The following is an 18,525-nucleotide window of genomic DNA, read 5'->3' as shown; positions in this document are numbered from 1 at the left end:
GTAATGTATTAATATAGTAAATTATTAATGTTTATAATATAATGCTATAATTAATTCATAATTAGGTAATCATTTAACTAATAAGGTACTAATGTTTATCAATTTATCATATATAATTAATTAATTACTAATTTACTATAGATATACATAGTATTTGATAATTGAAGTAAATAACTAAATATTATTCGATCAAATATATTATTTTATTCAAAATAATTCTTTTAATAACATTAAAACACTTTTAATTGGATCTGAATTCCAATTATAATTTATACACTTAGTTAACCAAAACTTTAATATTATAATATATTAAAGTTTTTTATATGTAAAAATTTTAATATATTAATTTGATTAGGTTATTATAATATATTAAAGTTTTTTATATGATGAAGTATATATGTATAATTAATTGTATATATATTTGATTAGATTATTGTTATTGTTACACTATAATTTTTTATTCATCCCATTTGGCCATTTTAAATTTTTTATATGTAAAATTATAACAACCCCCAATTCTTTATTGATATTTTATTTAAATCCAAGTTCCAATACAGGTTCCTACTCGGGTACCCGGACTTGGTTCCAAGACAGGTTCCATTCAGGGTACCAGAGCGGGCACCCAACAAGGTACTTGTTTCAGGTTCCTATCACAAGTTCCGATTCTAGTTCCTACACATATAGGAAACAAAACCGGACCCGCATAGTTACAGTTCCAAAAATTGGAACCCTAACCTACCCACACAGTGTCGATTCTACGTAAGTTCCGATTTTGGTTCCAATTCTACGCGCTACCTATGTTCACCCCTAAGAAAAATCCCCCAAAATGATCTCGTTTTGTCACCATATATATATATATATATATATATATATGTTGGGATAATATCTTTCATATTAGCTTGACGTTGAAATTAGATTTCGTGAACTATATTTTTATTAGGGAGTAGAAAATGTAACACCCTGAAATTTGAAGTTTTAAACAATCTCATTGAAATTTAATTGGTACTATCCCCAAATCAACTGAATTGAATTTAAAGTTTAAAAACATTTTAAGTGGATGTTTAATTAGTATTCCTGACTTGTTTAAAAAGACAAAATCTAGTTCAATGAATGGACTATCATGGCTATCGGTTGCAAAAACACGGTGTATTGTAACAACCCAATTGCATCCCACATTACTAAGCTAAAGCTTATAAACCAGTTGGGCACCTTTCCTTTTAAATAAAAGAATATACATAAAAGAAGCTTCAATAACTCATACTTCAATCAAGCAAAAAATATTAATTTGTTATCTACCTTTCCAATAATGTCATGGAGAAGTCCTTTATTTCAATTTCCTAGTGAAGGTTTAGCCCCTGTGCTTGTTGAAGAAGAACTAATTCAAAATCTATTTCCATTTCCTGGTGAAGATTCAGTCATGTGCTTGTTTACCAGGAAGTAGTTCAAGATCTATTCCGTATATTTTTTACTTTAGTTTATTGGTCTTAAATTTTTTAACATTATGAATAACAATCATGTTGAACTAACATAAAATAAAACGGGAATCTAAAGGAAAAGCCAATCAATGGAGCAGGGCTTCACTAGCACTTATTTCTAGAGTTTTATCCGTTGTACGTAACCTTGTTGAGGAGATGTAATGGCTGGTATCTTCACATTCTTCATTTATATCATCACTAACGAAGGTGGTCACATCATTAAATGCCCATTCAATCAAGTATCCAGGCTTAGAATTTATTGTACTCACTTCCATATCTCCACAAAGCATAGCAATCACGCGGGACATTGATGGCCTTGAGGAGGGCAATGTTTGTGTACACAAAAGTGCTACTCCTATCAGAACTTTTACTTCTTCCTCACTAAATTCTGACAATTTTGAGTCCACTAGCTCAAGTTGACGATTGTTCTTGTATAGGTGCCAAGCCTGGGAATTAACCAGGAAATATAGAAGTTTGTGATATATGAGTGATTGGATCAAAAGAAGAAGCAGAAATAAAAGTGAAAAGTGTGTATATATATATATATATATATATATCAAATTTGGCCTCGTTTGGTTCTTTCAAATTTGTTTATCAAGTACTAGAAAATAGTATAAGGAGAAAAAAATGGTACTGCGATATCATTCATACCCAATCAAGAAGATACATCTTCTCTTCTTCCAAACTTGAATCTGAGTTTGGCCTCCCACTAACAACCTCTAGAGTCACAACACCAAAGGCAAACACATCAGTCTTCTCCGTTAGATATCCACGCATGGCATACTCCGGTGCAACATATCCACTACATCAATACAATAGAGGAAAAATTCATTTCAATAATCTAATGAATGAAAAAACATAATATTTTAATAAATTTCAAGTGTTAATTAAAAGTCTTACATTGTGCCTGCAACACGAGTGCTTTTGTGGGTCTTCTTATCATCATAAAATTTGGCCAAACCAAAATCTGATATTTTGGGGATAAGATTACTATCAAGCAAAATATTACTGGCTTTCACGTCTCTATGTATAACTCGAATCCTTGATTCCTCATGAAGATAAGCCAGACCTCTTGCTACTCCTAAACAAATATCATAACGCGTTGACCAGTCAAGGTCCAAACTTTCTTTTCCTGCTTCGTAAAAGTCACAAAAGTTTAAACTATTATTGACATGACCAATAATGCTAGGACTCCCAAGAAAAAATTATTACTACATATATGCTATTCGCATACCAAATAATGCTTTATCAAGACTGTTGTTTTCCAGATATTCATAAACAAGGAGTCGTTGTGCTCTCTCACAACAACACCCATGAAGTTTTACTAGGTTACGGTGCTGCACGGCAGATATAGTAGCAATTTCTGCAACAAACTGGCTCTTCCCTTGGTGGGATGCTATAGATAATTGCTTCACAGCAATTACTCTTCCATCTCTGAGTGCTCCCTATCGCGTAAAAAGTTCAACTTGAAATGGTGAGAAAAATCAATTAACAATTGATCAATTTTATATGCTTATTATTGACCAAATACCACATCTTGTCTTTATTTAATGAACCAAAGAGAACAGAACTCAAAGACTGTCTGGCTATTTATTGATATAAAGCCAAAAAGATTGTGTTTTCAAGTTAATCCAGGATAAAAAGTAATGTTGAAACTTGTATTTAGTTCTAGAAAAAATAGTTAATCTTAAGGCACCAAATGTGCTCACCACTAATTTGGTGCTGACTAAAACAATGACTTACCTTATAAACTGGTCCATATCCTCCCTCTCCAAGCTTATTTTCAATACTGAAGTTATCTGTAGCAGTCTTTAGTTCCTCATAACTAAAAGTGTATGGTCTAACATCCATGCTGACAAGTTCTGAAAATTCAACAACAAACGTAGCTTACTATCAGGAACTTGTTTGTCTAATCAAATACCTTAGCGGCATTATCAAGTCAAACATGTGAAATGCTAGAAATAGCAGATGCAATTGTCTTATGGTGGTATTGTAACACAGTTTTGTGCCTGAAGGGTAACCAATTTGGTAAAAAACTAAAATGACAAGAGTTTCATATATTTCAAAAAGATGGCATAGTTTTGCTCCTTTTAATTAACCTAGAATCCAATTCTTATCTTGTAATGCACTTAAGAACTTACTAATGTAACTCTGCTTTACGAATTGAGCAAGCATTAGTAAAATACATTGTTCTTTTTTATATACAATAGCTTTCTTGTACTTGAGCCAAATTTTACTTGATAAGTTATGTAGCTCGCCTTCTTATTCAAACATTTTAAAAGGATTAAGTTAGCATATCGCCGAGATGGTAACCTAAATAAAAGACTAGAACCAGATGTAGATTAACATCAGTATTTTCATAGTTAGTAAATATGATAGATAAGGAGGCAGTAATAGCAAAGATCTTTCGATTTACCATCATCAACAGTTTGTGGCTTTTTTCTCCTTCGCACAACGAAGAAAATTGCAAGTAACAGAAATACAACCCCAGCAACAACAACAATCCCCACAATTAGGCCTTTTTTATTCTTCTCAATGGTTTGACTTGGTCCACTTGGAGGGCTTTTAGTAGGTTTAAAATCTGTATTCAAGCTCAGTAATTGACTCAATATCTTATATAATGCAAGGAAATCAACCAAAAAGTGGAAAAGGGACAAAAAAAGAAGTTGCTATTTATTGAACCTGGGGTAACACTGATGGCCGAAATAGAGGGTCCATATGTGCCATGGTCAGGAGTACAGCAGGTCCCTTTCCCAGCCCAAAACAAGTGGATTTCCATGTAGTTTTTGAATACCTGAGCTGGATATTTTCTTTGAACTGCTCTTCTAAGGACTCCACCTGCTACCCTTGTTATATCAAAGTCTTTTTCAACAAGATTTCCCTGGAATTAACAGATTTAGAAGTTGAAACAAAAACCATGCAATAAAAATTGAAAGGAAAGATATTGGGAACTTATTACATTTAAGGTCATTCATCATGCTTTAACCCCAACCAGGCAAATTTGGCTAAAATAATCTGAATATGTAATAGATACCTGAACATATATATCGAAAACACGCCTCCCAAAACTTTTCCATCCGGTAGTAGTGAAATTTGCTAATTCTACAAACTGGAGAGTTACAGTGTACTTTCCATTTTGAAGGCCTACACCATAGTATCTTAAAGATGAAGCAGAGATTCGAGCTCTTTGGAAAAGTCTCGACTCTTGAGTATTTTTGACTGTAGACGTAGAAATAATGTTATACTGTATATTATTGCTTCCAATAAAGTATCCAACATTACTAACTCCCCATCTATTTGTGTCTGTCAAATAGTATGTAGCTGGACCAAGAGGCTCATTGTCACTCTCATACACAATATCGTGAGATGTAATTGTTGGACCGGCACAATTAATTGCAAAGCTCGAATCTGCATACACAATTTAGCCTCTTATCAAGGTAAATAGTAAGAATATGTATGTCTAAAAGTTTGATTTATATTATCTAGCCACTTATTATTTTACTTTTATTTAATTAGTTGTGATTATATATTTTATATTAATCATTTTTCTTTTTCAACAATGAGAACAAAAAAAGTATTAGAAGGGTATATTAATAAAAAATATATCTTTGTTATGAGTAAATTAAAATTTTGAGGGTGGCTAAGGAAATAATGAAGATAGATAACTATTTTTACAAATTTCCAAACTATCAAAATACATAAATTTCATTGATGATATCATTTTCTCTTCCCAATAATTTTAATTTTTAGATATACTATCTCAAAAAATAAAAAAAATAAAAGCATTAATCGATTAATTAAACAACATGCCTCCTAAAAAGAAATGACATTATTCTATAATTTTTTTTTTTAAATTTTCAGGAATATGTTTTTCTTGCCTTTTTTGAGTTATATTTCTTTCTTTGTTTCTCCATGCATTTTATGGAAGAAAAAGGCATTTTGTATTAGGTGTTTCACTTTTTTTTTTTTTGAGAATATATTAAAAAAAATCTACATAATTTATAATATTAATTCATTTCATTTACTCCAATAATTAATAATTTCTAATTGCTACTGCTACATTTCTCTATGTTATTCATATGTATTTGTTTTACTAAAAAATCATAAATAAAAAAGGCAAAATTAGAATAAATTGCAAATTTTGATTCTAAATTTAATTTACATATGACACTAAAATTTTTAACTTTTGTCTTATTTCATGGAGTAAACAACATGTCTCCACCCAAGATTTCGCGAACTCACGAGGTCCCACCTTGGTTTCAAAAATTTTAGATTCCCACCTTTAAATTACCACAGTTTCATTTCATTTAACAGTTAAAGATAAAAATGGTCATTTACTATAATTTGAAATTAAAAAGTCAATGCCCAGAGAGAAACGTTTCCAGGGAGGTTACGTTTGGTGACTGGACTAATTTCAGATTGGAACTTGAGGATTGGCAAAACCTTGGGTGGGAACATGTCGTTTAGTCTATTTCATGTTTATCTTTTCTTCTTCATGGGAGAGAGGAAAGAAAAAACCCAAAAGTTCAAACATTAGTTGAATCAAAATTCACATGAAAATTAAATAATTCCTCAACTAATTCCCAACACCCCTTATTGCATAATAATAAAAATGATTTTTATTTCCTTTTTGTGGTATTCTGATATTGTATTTATATAGTGATGTTTCAAAGACAAGAACAAACATATAACCCCGCTATGGATAGTCCAAATAGATAGGATGAATTAGGAATAATGTGGATAGACCTACAGTCTTAAGTTCGATTCCACATCTGAATATCCACGATTTAAGTGGTGGGTTGCTACGTTAGTCTCCCCGAGGATTAGTTGACAATGTGACGGCCTCACGAGGATGTAAAATCCATAAAGTGAAGAGTTTGTTACATCCCACATTTTGTTAGCAAATGAATTTACGATTCAATTTATAAGGCTTAGGTCCTTATAACTAAGTAGACGCATTTTGGGTGTTTGACGGTTGTGTGAAACTCGAAAACAAACCCATCCAAACCTACATCCAAATGATTAAATCCAAAGAATAATATCTATTTAGTTTAACCTAATTCAAAACCATGAACGTAGATATATTATGAAAATATATAATCCTTGATGTATTTGACAAACATTGGTGTAGACAGAGCTCCTATGTTTGTTGTGTATGTTGTGGACTGATGGAGGCTATTAGAAGTGTTTTTAATAGAATATTTAAATTTGGGATGACTATTAAAATAGACGTTACTCTAACAAAATTTTAACTCTAAACTTTCAGAATCATGAAATGAAGAAGTTGTACTTACAGATTGGAGAACCTCGATTGCAAGGAAAATTGCGTTGGAGACAGTGCAACCCATACGGGAGAACACTGAAGGAAGGGGAGGAACATAGAAATCATGTTAGACAACGGGAACTAACAACTAAAGAACCCATTTCAACAAGTTATCCATTACTATTCATTTTCAATATTGTTATAGAAAGTCTTAAGGATTTTAACGAAACACTAAACAAGAGAATTACCTGCTGTAATTAGAACTTTCTAGGTTGAAGTTGTTTGCCACTAAGTTACTACACGTTGCACCAATAGCACTCTGATTGTTAGTTTCATCATTGTGTAAATATTATACTAGAAAGTAAAAAATTATATTAGAAAATGTGAAATGGATAGTAAATTATATGTTTAAAAAAATTAAGGACGTACAGTTGTAAATTTTGTTCTTGAATCCAACGAGGAAGGCTACCGGATAGATTATTGTAAGATACATCTCTGCCAGCATCAAGTGAGGAGAATGTTAATTACACAATGCAACTGCTAGTGAGTATAAAATTCAAATATTATTAAAATCACACTGATTTTTCTTTTTCTATAAGCTTTTGGATTTTATTATTATTATTATTTTGTAAGCCCAGTAATTATATTAAAAAAAGAATAAAAAAACAAGGAAGGAGAGGGAACTCTCCTATATGCTTTTACCTTGGACAAGTCCAAGGAGAAGCTAATCAAAATAGGCCGAAGACCAAAAGGATGTGCAATCCTCTACATAAAGGCCCAATAAAAAAACAGGCCTTAGAAAAAAAAACAAAAGCAAAATATCTATACAAGGCCACATAGCCCAAATAAGGACCTCTGCATAACCTAAAGGGTGGCCCATACATCTGCACATCCTGCCATACAACCAGCCCACGTCAAAACTCAAAAGTCCACACAAAAGGCCCATTCTACAACCCCAGCACTAGACCCCCTTAACACCCAAAAACGAGCATAACCAGCCTACCCTCCGTCCTTTGCCCCTTTTAATTTTCAAATTTGCCCAGCCTGCAACATGGTTCTGGAGCCTCATTTCAGCATGTCTCCTCCCCAGACGCACCAGATGAGGAATTCAAAAACGCTCCCCCGGATTAGCTTCTTAGTACTGTTACACCCATAAAAAGCATAAATGACACACCAGACTTCGGCAATACAACTCCCATCTTCTTTCCTAGAAACCTCCCTGTTCCAAGACTGCTCCTTGTCTACAAACTTACGGCAGCATTTATTACCCCAAGGGCAAAGGGAAATATGTCCCCTCAGACTTCGGCTTTGTATACAAAAGTCAGCCCTGGAACCCCACAGGTAACAAGCTTAGCGAGACATGTTAATTCACATGCATTTAGCCAGCAGAAGCAATGCACTTTTGTCAGTATAGATTAATATAAATGCAAATTTAGCCTTTCGCTCGAGTGACTTTTGCTAAAAGCTAGGGTTCCCGGAAAAACTCGTCCTGTAACTATTACCTTTTCAGTTGAAACATTAATTAGTAAAGCATTCCATTTTGGGTATACTGTAATGAGGTTGAGACAAATATGTCAAAAGTATTTACATATTGAGAAGAGTTGTCCCTTTTTCTTCCGGGAGGGTACCATTTAAATTGTTGTTTCCAAGAAACCTGAGTACAAAAGTCATGTTTCAATATAACGAGTAAATTGGGAAGTAAAAGACAGAACAAATCAGAAATGGTAGATTACAAGTAAGTCAGCGAACCCAAATTGAAAAGCGAGCTGGGAATCTGTCCACTGATATTGTTGAAACTCAAATCCCTCACGAAAAAAAAATAGAATTACACAATTATAAGATGAAAACTTGCAAAAAAAAAAAAATAAAAAATGGTAATGGAGGTAAAAATAAAAAGAGAACAAAGAATAGATAACTTACAAGTACTGCAAATTCTGGTAGTCACCAATATTAGATGGAATTGAATCGGAAATTTTGTTATTCCTTAATTCTCTATAGTATATGCAACAAACATTTTGGATCAAAGAAAGAAGACAAAGAAAAACACAAAAAGTATATATGAGGCAATTCAACACATGATATTAGAACTTTGACAATGTTGCCTTACAAGTAAGTTAATGTTTTCATATTCAGTAGAAATGCTAAGGATGAGGAGCTCCCATTGGATAAATCACTTATTCTCCTACATTTTCATTTTTTATAAGACTGTTAGTATTGATTACTGAAAAATTCAAACATAATCAATGAAATATTGTAGGTGAACACTCACAACTCAGTCAGATTAGTTAGACTGGAAAAAGATGATGGTATCGGTCCTTCAAACGAATTTCCTTGAAACCTCCTACAATAACATATGCAAAGGAAATTTTGAACTGTACTAGCATAGCATTCAAAGTAGGAACGTTTAAAGTACCCGAATAGATTTTCCCAATCTCAAACATTAAAATTACAGTATTTGAAACTCAATTCTTAACTAAGAAGCTTGAACCTAAAATAATTCAGGGGTGACTGAGAACAAAATAATGAAAAAAATAAATAGAATAGTTTTCTCACAAGGTATGAAGATTTGACCAATTTCCTATAAAGTCAGGAATTCTTCCTGTAAGTTCCACATCAGAAGCCACCCTGAGCACAATAGAACAATTCGATTAAGATCTAATCCAAGCCATTTTTCATCAGCAGAGTGGATATTTGTATTAAAAGAAAAATTCCCCTTAGCAGATTAACATAATGAAAAGTCCTTACACTTTCTCCAGGTTCTTTAAATTAGCGAAACTCGAAGGAATCTCACCACTCACTCCAGAACTGTCCATAAATCTGACAAAGCAAAGAATATTTATAAATTCCTTACAAATTCAATAACTTGACTCTAATAAAGCCATCATCAAGTAAGTGAATTATGCGACACATGATAGTGTAATCTTGTGTGAAGTAATTGCGAATTTGGTTTATGTTAAAGCTAAGACTAAAGCCAGCTGGGAATTTCACGTTTGGCATTATTGTGCTTAAATAATCAAAATTTTGCATTGAAAATGAAACTGGAAAGTCTATAACAACTTACAATGTCTTTAATTTCGACAAATTACCAAGCTCAGATGGCAGAGAACCAGAGAGTCTCAATGTCCCCATATACAGTTCCTCTAAATTTGATAAATTACCAAGCTCAGGTGGCACAGAACCAGAAAAGTTGTTTGATCCAATACTTCTACATCCCCAAGAATTTAGTTCTTCAGTTATAAAATTGTAATGCAATTACACTAAAGAGTTCATTTAGATAAATATTTATAAGGTTACGAATGGGATAAACTTCAGACTTACAATCCCACTAACTCGGGGAGCATGCCAAGCTCTTTTGGAAGCTGCCCAGAAAATCTATTAAGTGCAAAGTTCCTGATCAAAATGAGAACAAATTAGCATAAAAAAAAGAGTGGGGGAATAGTGTGACTTTCAAAATTAAAATTTCATATCTGCTGCTTACAACTGTTTTATTGCAGTTAGATTGCTGATGGATGAAGAAAGTGGACCTGACAAGAGATTATATCTCAAGTCCCTGTTGGAAACCGGTAAGATTAATATTCAAGACCACCAAATTCAAATTAAAGAGAGTTAACATATTTATACTAAACCATACAGTCTTATGAGGAAATTCAAACTCCATAGCTCATCTGGGATCACACCATCAACTTCCAGTCTGTAAACTCTCCTATAATTTAAGAAATTGTAAAAGTAAGCATCCCTGAAATTAAATAAAGGCTCGAGTTCTCAAAATTCTGTCTTTTTCTACTTACACCTCGATAATGTGGCAAAGAGCATTATTATTGTAAGAACAATCACATTTGATAAATGGGTTGTAACCATCAGTATCAATGGCAATGGAGTCGTCAATTGAGGCTCCACTACATGGATCTCCACTTATATTCCATTGATTTCGATTTGCAGAAATCCCCCATTTTTCATATAATGCATTCAATGCTCTCACTGTTACCAGAAGAAGAAAATAAATAAGCAAGAAAATCATCTTAATAATCAAAATGAATATAGAAATTAGAAGCAGACCTTCATTAGGAGCTGTAGTAGCTTGAGCTTGAGCTTGAGTTTGAGCTACATCAAGTACAAGAAGGTCCAAGAAAATGCAACTGACATACAAGCAAACAATTGCTGAAACTGAAGCGGCTGATTTCATCAATATTATCATTACATGTATAAACCAATATTACTCTTGTTTAATATTGTTTCTTCAAGAAGAATAATAATGGAATATATTATCAATCTTTTAATCTTTTGGCTATTTTTTTTTTCCATAATCAAAAAGCAATTACTTAACTCTATATTTATATATTTAAAATAAATAATTAAATTACGCTTTTTTCACTTTCTTTGAAATAATGAAAAGTTGTTGGAGTCAGCGGTTCAACCCATTTAGGAAGTTATAAGTGGAGTAATATTTTAATATATTATTAATTTCTAGTTTTTTTAATTGCTTTTAGTTGACTCATTTTGGAAGAAGCAATTTGGTCGTTAATGGCGGCTCCACTACATGGCTCTCCACTTATATTCCATTGACTTTGATTTGCAGAAATCCCACATTTTTCAAATATTGCATTCAATGCTGCCACTGTTATCAGAAAAGAAGCAACTAAAAAAATGAGAAGAATGAAGTGAGTGACAGAGTCTGAATGTGAAGCATCTTTCATAATTAAAATAATAAAAAGAAGATAAGTAAAATTTTACTTAGCAGCAGACCTTCATTAGGAGTTGTAGTAGCTTGAGATTGGGTTTGAGCTACATCAAGTACAAGAAGGTGCAAAAAAATGCAACTGACAGACAAGCAAACAATTGCTGAAACTGAAGCGGCTGATTTCATCAACATTGTCGTTACATGTATAAACCAATATTACTCTTGTTTAATACTGTTTCTTCAAGAATAATAATGTGTAATTATCATGACATCAAGTACGGGCCGGGTAGGAAATCCGGGCACAATTGCCATCTTTAAATTTATATTAAGACTTCTTCTTTGTCCCAGTTGAGACTTCACTAGTCAACTTAATAATTTTCTCATTCTTTATGTGGTTTATGATTATTCCACGTTAATCAGTTTCTGGGCAACTAAGCCAGGGAATTAATTTCCAATCTAATTCTACATTTAAATGTAAATTTTTATACACATATAAATATACAAATTGGGTTAATTTGTGCTTTATAATCTTTTTCTATTTTCTAAGACTCAAACTAAAAGTGAACTATTTATCACTATTCTTTTTATTTTAAAAATCGCAAAGAATCCAAGTTTGACGCGTATTATGAATTAAATAAGGAAACTGAATCAGCAAATAATTTGAAAGATCCATATTTTTGATCTGTTTTACACGTTAGAAAAGTAATTTGATAGATGTGATCAAGTCTTACACACTAAAAATGTTGAAAATTTAAAGAAAATAAGGTTTCAACTTTTGTATCAAAATGATTCATAAATAATACAATAAAATCATATTAACAACATTAAAAAATATTTTACATATATTCATTCATTCCCCCCTCTAAGAGGGGCAAGATCCTTGATTGATCTTTATCTTGATTTTATTGAGAATCTCCTCTTTCTTTCTTTGCAATAGTGATCAAGGTATATATTAAAAGTTCAGTGTGAAATTTGAATGAGATAGATAATTTTAAATTCAAACTAATAATTTAAGTTACACAAAATGGAAAGTAGAAAAGAAGATATTTTGACTCTACAAAGTATTTTATCAAAGCAACTATCTTAAATTCATTTTGTATTGTACAAGAAATGAATTTCATTTGTGGATATGCTTCCGGGAACGATATATGATCTACTCAATTCTATTACATGGATCGAGAGCAGTTGAAAAAAAAAAAACCCAAACCCAATACGATATCTCTTGGAATCCTGAACATGATGCTACCACTACCAATAATTGTACCAATTCACACATGTCTCTTTCTCATTAATCGGTACTAGTTGATGAGAAGAAAAAAAAAAAAAAAAAAAAAAGGATACTAGTGGGAATGAAATTAGACCATTTGCACCTAGTTTAACAGGAAATAGAGAGATTTATTGATGTATTTTTTTTTTTATTGGTTATTGGATTTGGATCCGTCAAGATTGATGAGGCTCCAACTCGCTATATATATATATATATATTAATTTGTTAAGATTATGAATATATACCATTGGTTTGAGTTGTAAAATATCATGTCAGGCTAATTTAATAAATCTAATGGTGATTAAGCACAATCCTGATGATATTAACATTAGGACGTCTTGACTAGCTAGAGCATTCTAAATGTGACTTTAATAACTCTTGTGATAATGGTGTATTAATAATGACTTGACATATTTCATATATATAGTAAAATCTCTCTATAGTCATAATAATGGGATCAAACTAATTTATTACTATAATTAGATCATCACTTAATAAAAGTGTAGTTACAAAAATTACTGTTTTAATTTCTTATTTTGTACTTTATGTTTTAGTAATATGTATTAGGATTTCAATTTATTATTTTAGTAGTCATTATTATTACAATTAAATAAGAAGAGAAAATAAATAATCCTGATTATGATAGTATACAAAACTTTTCATAAAAAGCTCTAAATATACTTGAGAAGCTAGAAATATTTTAGCTTTAACAAGAATGTGTTCATGCTTGCGAGTTATTACATACTCAATAGTTAGAAGACGTGATAACAACTCTAAAGCATATATCATAAACTTTAGATAAATATTGTATTTCATCTTAAACCTTTAATGTGTATATATATATAGGCAATATACAAATAATTATTAATATATGGAGACATGCAACTTTTTTAAAACGGGAATTAAAAAAATTATAACGTATTATACTATGAAGTTTATTCTTATTTATAACTATCCTTAATTGGGATTATAAATTTTTATTATTATATAGAGGTTATCCCTATATAAAATATCACTATAAAGTTGTTTTACTGTAATATTATATAAAATGATAAATATACATGAACACAAGTTTGGAATACTTATACACCATTCATATGGTCTATTTTTTGGTTGCGAAAATTGTGGGCAAATTGGAGTCGGGTCTATTATTTGGTTGCGAAAATTATGGGCAAATTGGAGTCAGTCCACCGACTTTGATCTAAAATTTATGTTGTTTCGATGAAAAAGTCAATGTCGTGGAAATTATTGGAAAATTGGAGTCTCGTTAATACCAAACGCCAACTTTTATCTAAATATCTTCTTGTTTCAAATAAAAATAAATGAGTGTCCTAAAAGTTGTTTTCACTAAAAATAATTTACCAGGCTTTAATAAAAATGCATCTTCTCGGTTCCAATTGTCAAGTGTTTATACGAGGTTATGAAAATTAGCAAGTGCTTATAAGTTAAACAAGTGCTTATAAATATTTAAAATTTTAAGCAATTACGTATTTGGTTAAAATACTTATAAGTGATTGATAAGTAGTGGACGTATTTGGTAAAACGTGGTTTATAAGTACATTTTATTATAAAATGACTAAAAAGGGTATTACATTAAACAAGAGTATACTATAAAATTTTAAAATTAAACAAGGACAATGTGATAATATACTTGGTCAAACTAGCTTAGAGCCAAAAAAAAAAAAAAAAAAAAAAAAAAAAAAAAAAAAAAAAAAATCTCCCCCCCAACTTTTTTTTTTTTTTTTTTTTCTTATAAGCTTAAACAAGTTATAAACAAACATGTCAGTTTAATTTTAGAGCTTATAAACTAGTTTGACTAGTTTATGAGTTTAGACAAATACCTCCTTATTCTTTTGATCAAGTGGTTTACAAGTGGCTATTGACTAGTTTATCACTGTTTATGAAAAATCTGTATTAATCAACTATAAACCCTAAACCCTAAAATCTTTGCTGATTTTTAATATATTAAGATTATTATTTGGTTTCCACTTTTTTGAATTTATTTGTTTCCTTTTTAGTTTAGGGAATATTTCTTTAACATAGGATCACGTTATATTTGGCATATAATTATCAAATTAAGGCATAGGATATTACACTTATTTTATTTCTTTATGTGCATGATTATGTGTATATTTTATTACCTAGTATACAAGATTACTATTATTATTGCAAATTTAGAGGTGATCGATTTTGAGTACCCTACATTTTTTGAAGGAATTGGAATTAGTCGGTTCCCGTTCTGATTCCTAGAAATCTAGAACCAGTCGGTTCAAGTTCCTAGAAACCTAGAACCAGATCCTGAAACATAAGTAACAGTTCCGAGTACCTAGGTAAATTTCAATTTCCCCTACTTTTTTGAAAAATTATAATACACCCTAAAAAATTACAAATACACCCCCAATAGTTTACAAAAATTACAAGTTAGTATCAGCTCTTACTAGTGTACTCGAACCTCAGTTCCAGTTCTCGGTTCCAACACTATAGGAATCAGAACTGGACTCAGGAGTTGGGTTCCAATTTTCCAGAACTGGAACAGGACCTAATAAGGCCAGTTTTGGTTCCTACCTAGAACCTACGGTTTTGGTTCTACCCTTTACCCCTGCTCACCCCTAGCGAATATTACATTACCTTGTATAGCTAGAATTACGTTTATATATTGTAACACTTTTTCATTATTCAATACACAACACAATTTTACAATTCTTCTCTTTTACTTTTCTTTGCAATTTAATATGGTATTAGAGCCTAGTTTAAGACAGTGAGTAGCTATTTATATGGTTATATGCATGTCCAGGAAAATTTTGTTAACAAGACGATAAATGTCTAAGGACGCTGGGTTTTAGGTCTGACAGTTTGTGACCCTTCTAATGTTTTTTGGGAATTTTTCTGGTACGTATTGAATCATTTTCAACACTTACAACTATCTGGGCTTATTAAATTTTAACAAGAGGTTATCAATCTCCAATAGCATCTCCATCAACATCTCCCGCAACAACTCCTCCAACATCTCCGGCATAACAAAATCCTAACTTTTCTCTCAATCTCTTTCCAAACATCCTAGCACCAATAGAAATGATTTAGGTATGGATTCTTCAAATCCGTATTTTGTTCGTCATTTATATCATCCGGGACACTCTTTTCTTTCAACCAATGCAACAGAGTCCTCACAAAACACACATGGAGACAACTCTCAAAGCAACAACTCTATCAACTCTTCTCATAGCCTTTCTACTAATCAACTCCAACAAATTGCTCGTGCCTTATCCATGATGACACCAAACAATACCAATGGTAATAACAATTCTTTTGCAAATGTTGCAAGTTATCTCTATTTTCTAATGTTTCTATTAATTTAGTTTTCACTAAGCCTTGGATTTTGGATAGCGGAACAACATATTACATTACTTCAGATTCCACACTTTTTACCAAAATAGAGTCATCCTCCGCTCCCATTGTTAATTTAACCACTGGTTCTTTAGCCTCTATTACTTCCACTAGCACCATTCCATTCAACTCTGACATCACTCTAAATAATGTTTTGTGTGTTCCTTCTTTTCGCTTAAATTTGATGTCATTAGTAAACTTACCAATTGTTGGAGTAATGCTCTAGAGCCAATCAATTATTGTGGAATTGATTGTTTGAAATAATATTTATTAATCAATAAAAAGTGTTTTCTACTATATCATGTAAATCATTATTGTATGTATTGATATATGTCCTTAGGATGGTAAAACCATAACGAGGGTATCAAGTATTTCAAATCTTGATAGTGAGAACCCTATGATCACATATGGTGGCCACTCTAGAAATTTTCATAGCCCTAGTATTATTCTAACTAAGGACACAAATAATACGATAAGACTATCATAGTGTTGAACGACCCTGTCGAAAGGCAGTGACTGATCTCACTTGTCAAGGTTGTTTGCCGACAACCCAATGCAACACATAGGTGCTTGCTATAGGCAAGTTCACTAGACTGACCCACTAGAGGATTCCATATAGATGGTAACCCCAATGTCTATGGAACAAATCCTCTAACGAATGGTGGTGCATGTGATCCTTAGACTTGAGATCACCAGAGCGCCTTGTGCACTGATTGGTGTAATTTGACATTACCCTAACGTAGTTCTATTTAGAGTTATCAATACAGTAGTGATTGGCTGCATCAAGGAGTGTATCAAGACTATGGTAGATTGACAGAGGATTCATCACTCTAGGTATGGGAGAAGTTATCTAACGACACAATTCAGTGAATGGCAATGACACTAAAGTTGTGGCCACAGTGGGATTGAGTTATTGCTCAATCCAATTTATTATTTTGGTCATTGGTCCAGTAACTGAATACAAAGACATCAACAATAATCGAGGTTGGTACTATTTCTGTACCTCAGCCTCGATGAGATAACAATAACCAGATTCTTACTCTCAATTTGTCTATGACTTCATTGAGGATGATAAGAAGAATACAATTTCTGAGCTTCTGGATATGTTGAAGGCTACTGAGTGAGGCATGAAAATGTCAGAAACATTGACGTTGGTTAAAGCTAACTCAAGTGAGAAGGAAAAGACTCAGAAGTCGTTGGAAGAAACTATTGTAGATAGGAAGGGCGTTTGTCCTCACTGTGGATAGACAATGAGGATATTCTCAAAATAACAACTATGCCAAGTGTGGCAAGTTGAGTTAAACATACTTAAAGGAATGTAGGATAGTATGAAAACTCACCTATCTGTATACACCCTAGCATAATAGTGCGTCTTAAAGGAGGAATATAACCTTACTTGAAATGGTTAGGTTCATGATCAGTCTTAATGATTTGCCCACATAATTTTGGGGTTGTGCCCCAGAGACTATGACTCACGCACCAAATCGTGTGTCATCAAGGTCTGTTGATAAGACTCAATGAAGTTCTAGAACCACAAGATGCATTAGATAAAGGACAGGAAGATGTGCCACAGGAAGTGGTTGAACATCGTAAGGAGGTTACTCCACAATCTGTCGATCAAAGTGAACCACCTCAAGTAGAATAGGAGCTACGTAGGTCTGGCAGAGTATGTCGTGAGCTCGAGAGATATGGTTTTCTCGTGACTCAACATGTTGATGTACTGGTCTACCAAGACAATGAACCCAAAACCTATGAAGAAGCTATATCGGATCTAGATTCTATTAAATGACTTGAAGCCATGAAATCTGAGATGGACTCCATGTACCAAAACCAAGTATGGTCTTTGGTGGATCCACCTGAAAGGGTAAAACCCATAGGGTATAAATGGTTCTTCAAGAAGAAGACTAACATGGATGGCAAGGTGCATACTTATAAGGCACGACTGGTTACCAAATGTTTCAAACAAATTCATGGTATTAATTATGAAGAAACATTTTCATCAGTTGCCATGACTAAATCCATCTAGATTATGCTTGCAATTGTTGCATATCATAATTATGAGATTTGGCAAATGGATGTCAAAATGACTTTCTTGAATGGAAACCCTGAAGAGGATGTGTATATGGTACAACCTGATGGTTTTAATTCTTGATGGATAAGCTGATAAGGTATGCAAGTTGTAGAGGTCCTTTTATGGACTCAAGCAAGCTTCAAGGAGCTGAAACATTCGTTTTGATGAAGCCATAAAAGAATTCAGTTTTATCAAGAACAAAGATGAGCCATGTGTTTACAAGAAAATAAATGACATACTTCTAATCGAGAATGATATACCAAACTTGTAGTCAGTAAAGACTTGGTTATCTAAGTGCTTCTCCATGAAGGACTTAGGAGAAGCAACCCACATTCTCGAAATAAAGATCTATCGTGATAGATTGCGTTGGTTGCTTGGTCTAAATCA

At 32.3% G+C, this 18,525-nt stretch overlaps 1 protein-coding gene across 1 annotated transcript; it reads right to left on the bottom strand.

Moving 5' to 3' along the window:
• Nucleotides 1–1,561: 1,561 nt before the first annotated feature.
• On the bottom strand, nucleotides 1,562–10,933 carry LOC116113474 (probable LRR receptor-like serine/threonine-protein kinase At1g56140). The gene is made up of 24 exons (XM_031399630.1): nucleotides 10,795–10,933; nucleotides 10,527–10,716; nucleotides 10,370–10,441; nucleotides 10,217–10,288; nucleotides 10,057–10,128; nucleotides 9,872–9,943; nucleotides 9,484–9,555; nucleotides 9,292–9,363; nucleotides 9,008–9,079; nucleotides 8,846–8,920; nucleotides 8,659–8,730; nucleotides 8,472–8,543; nucleotides 8,327–8,392; nucleotides 7,168–7,233; nucleotides 6,987–7,034; nucleotides 6,770–6,834; nucleotides 4,510–4,883; nucleotides 4,158–4,356; nucleotides 3,892–4,056; nucleotides 3,219–3,337; nucleotides 2,710–2,920; nucleotides 2,376–2,607; nucleotides 2,127–2,277; nucleotides 1,562–1,921 (listed from the first exon to the last, which is right to left on the bottom strand). Exons 1-24 carry the CDS (start codon nucleotides 10,931–10,933, stop codon nucleotides 1,562–1,564), a joined length of 3,108 nt encoding a protein of 1,035 aa, XP_031255490.1.
• Between the last annotated feature and the right edge of the window lie 7,592 nt (nucleotides 10,934–18,525).

This window comes from Pistacia vera, unplaced genomic scaffold (assembly GCF_008641045.1).
Source record: "Pistacia vera cultivar Batoury unplaced genomic scaffold, PisVer_v2 Contig68, whole genome shotgun sequence".
NCBI classification, from domain to species: Eukaryota; Viridiplantae; Streptophyta; class Magnoliopsida; order Sapindales; family Anacardiaceae; genus Pistacia; species Pistacia vera.
This window is presented reverse-complemented; position numbering and strand designations above follow the sequence as displayed.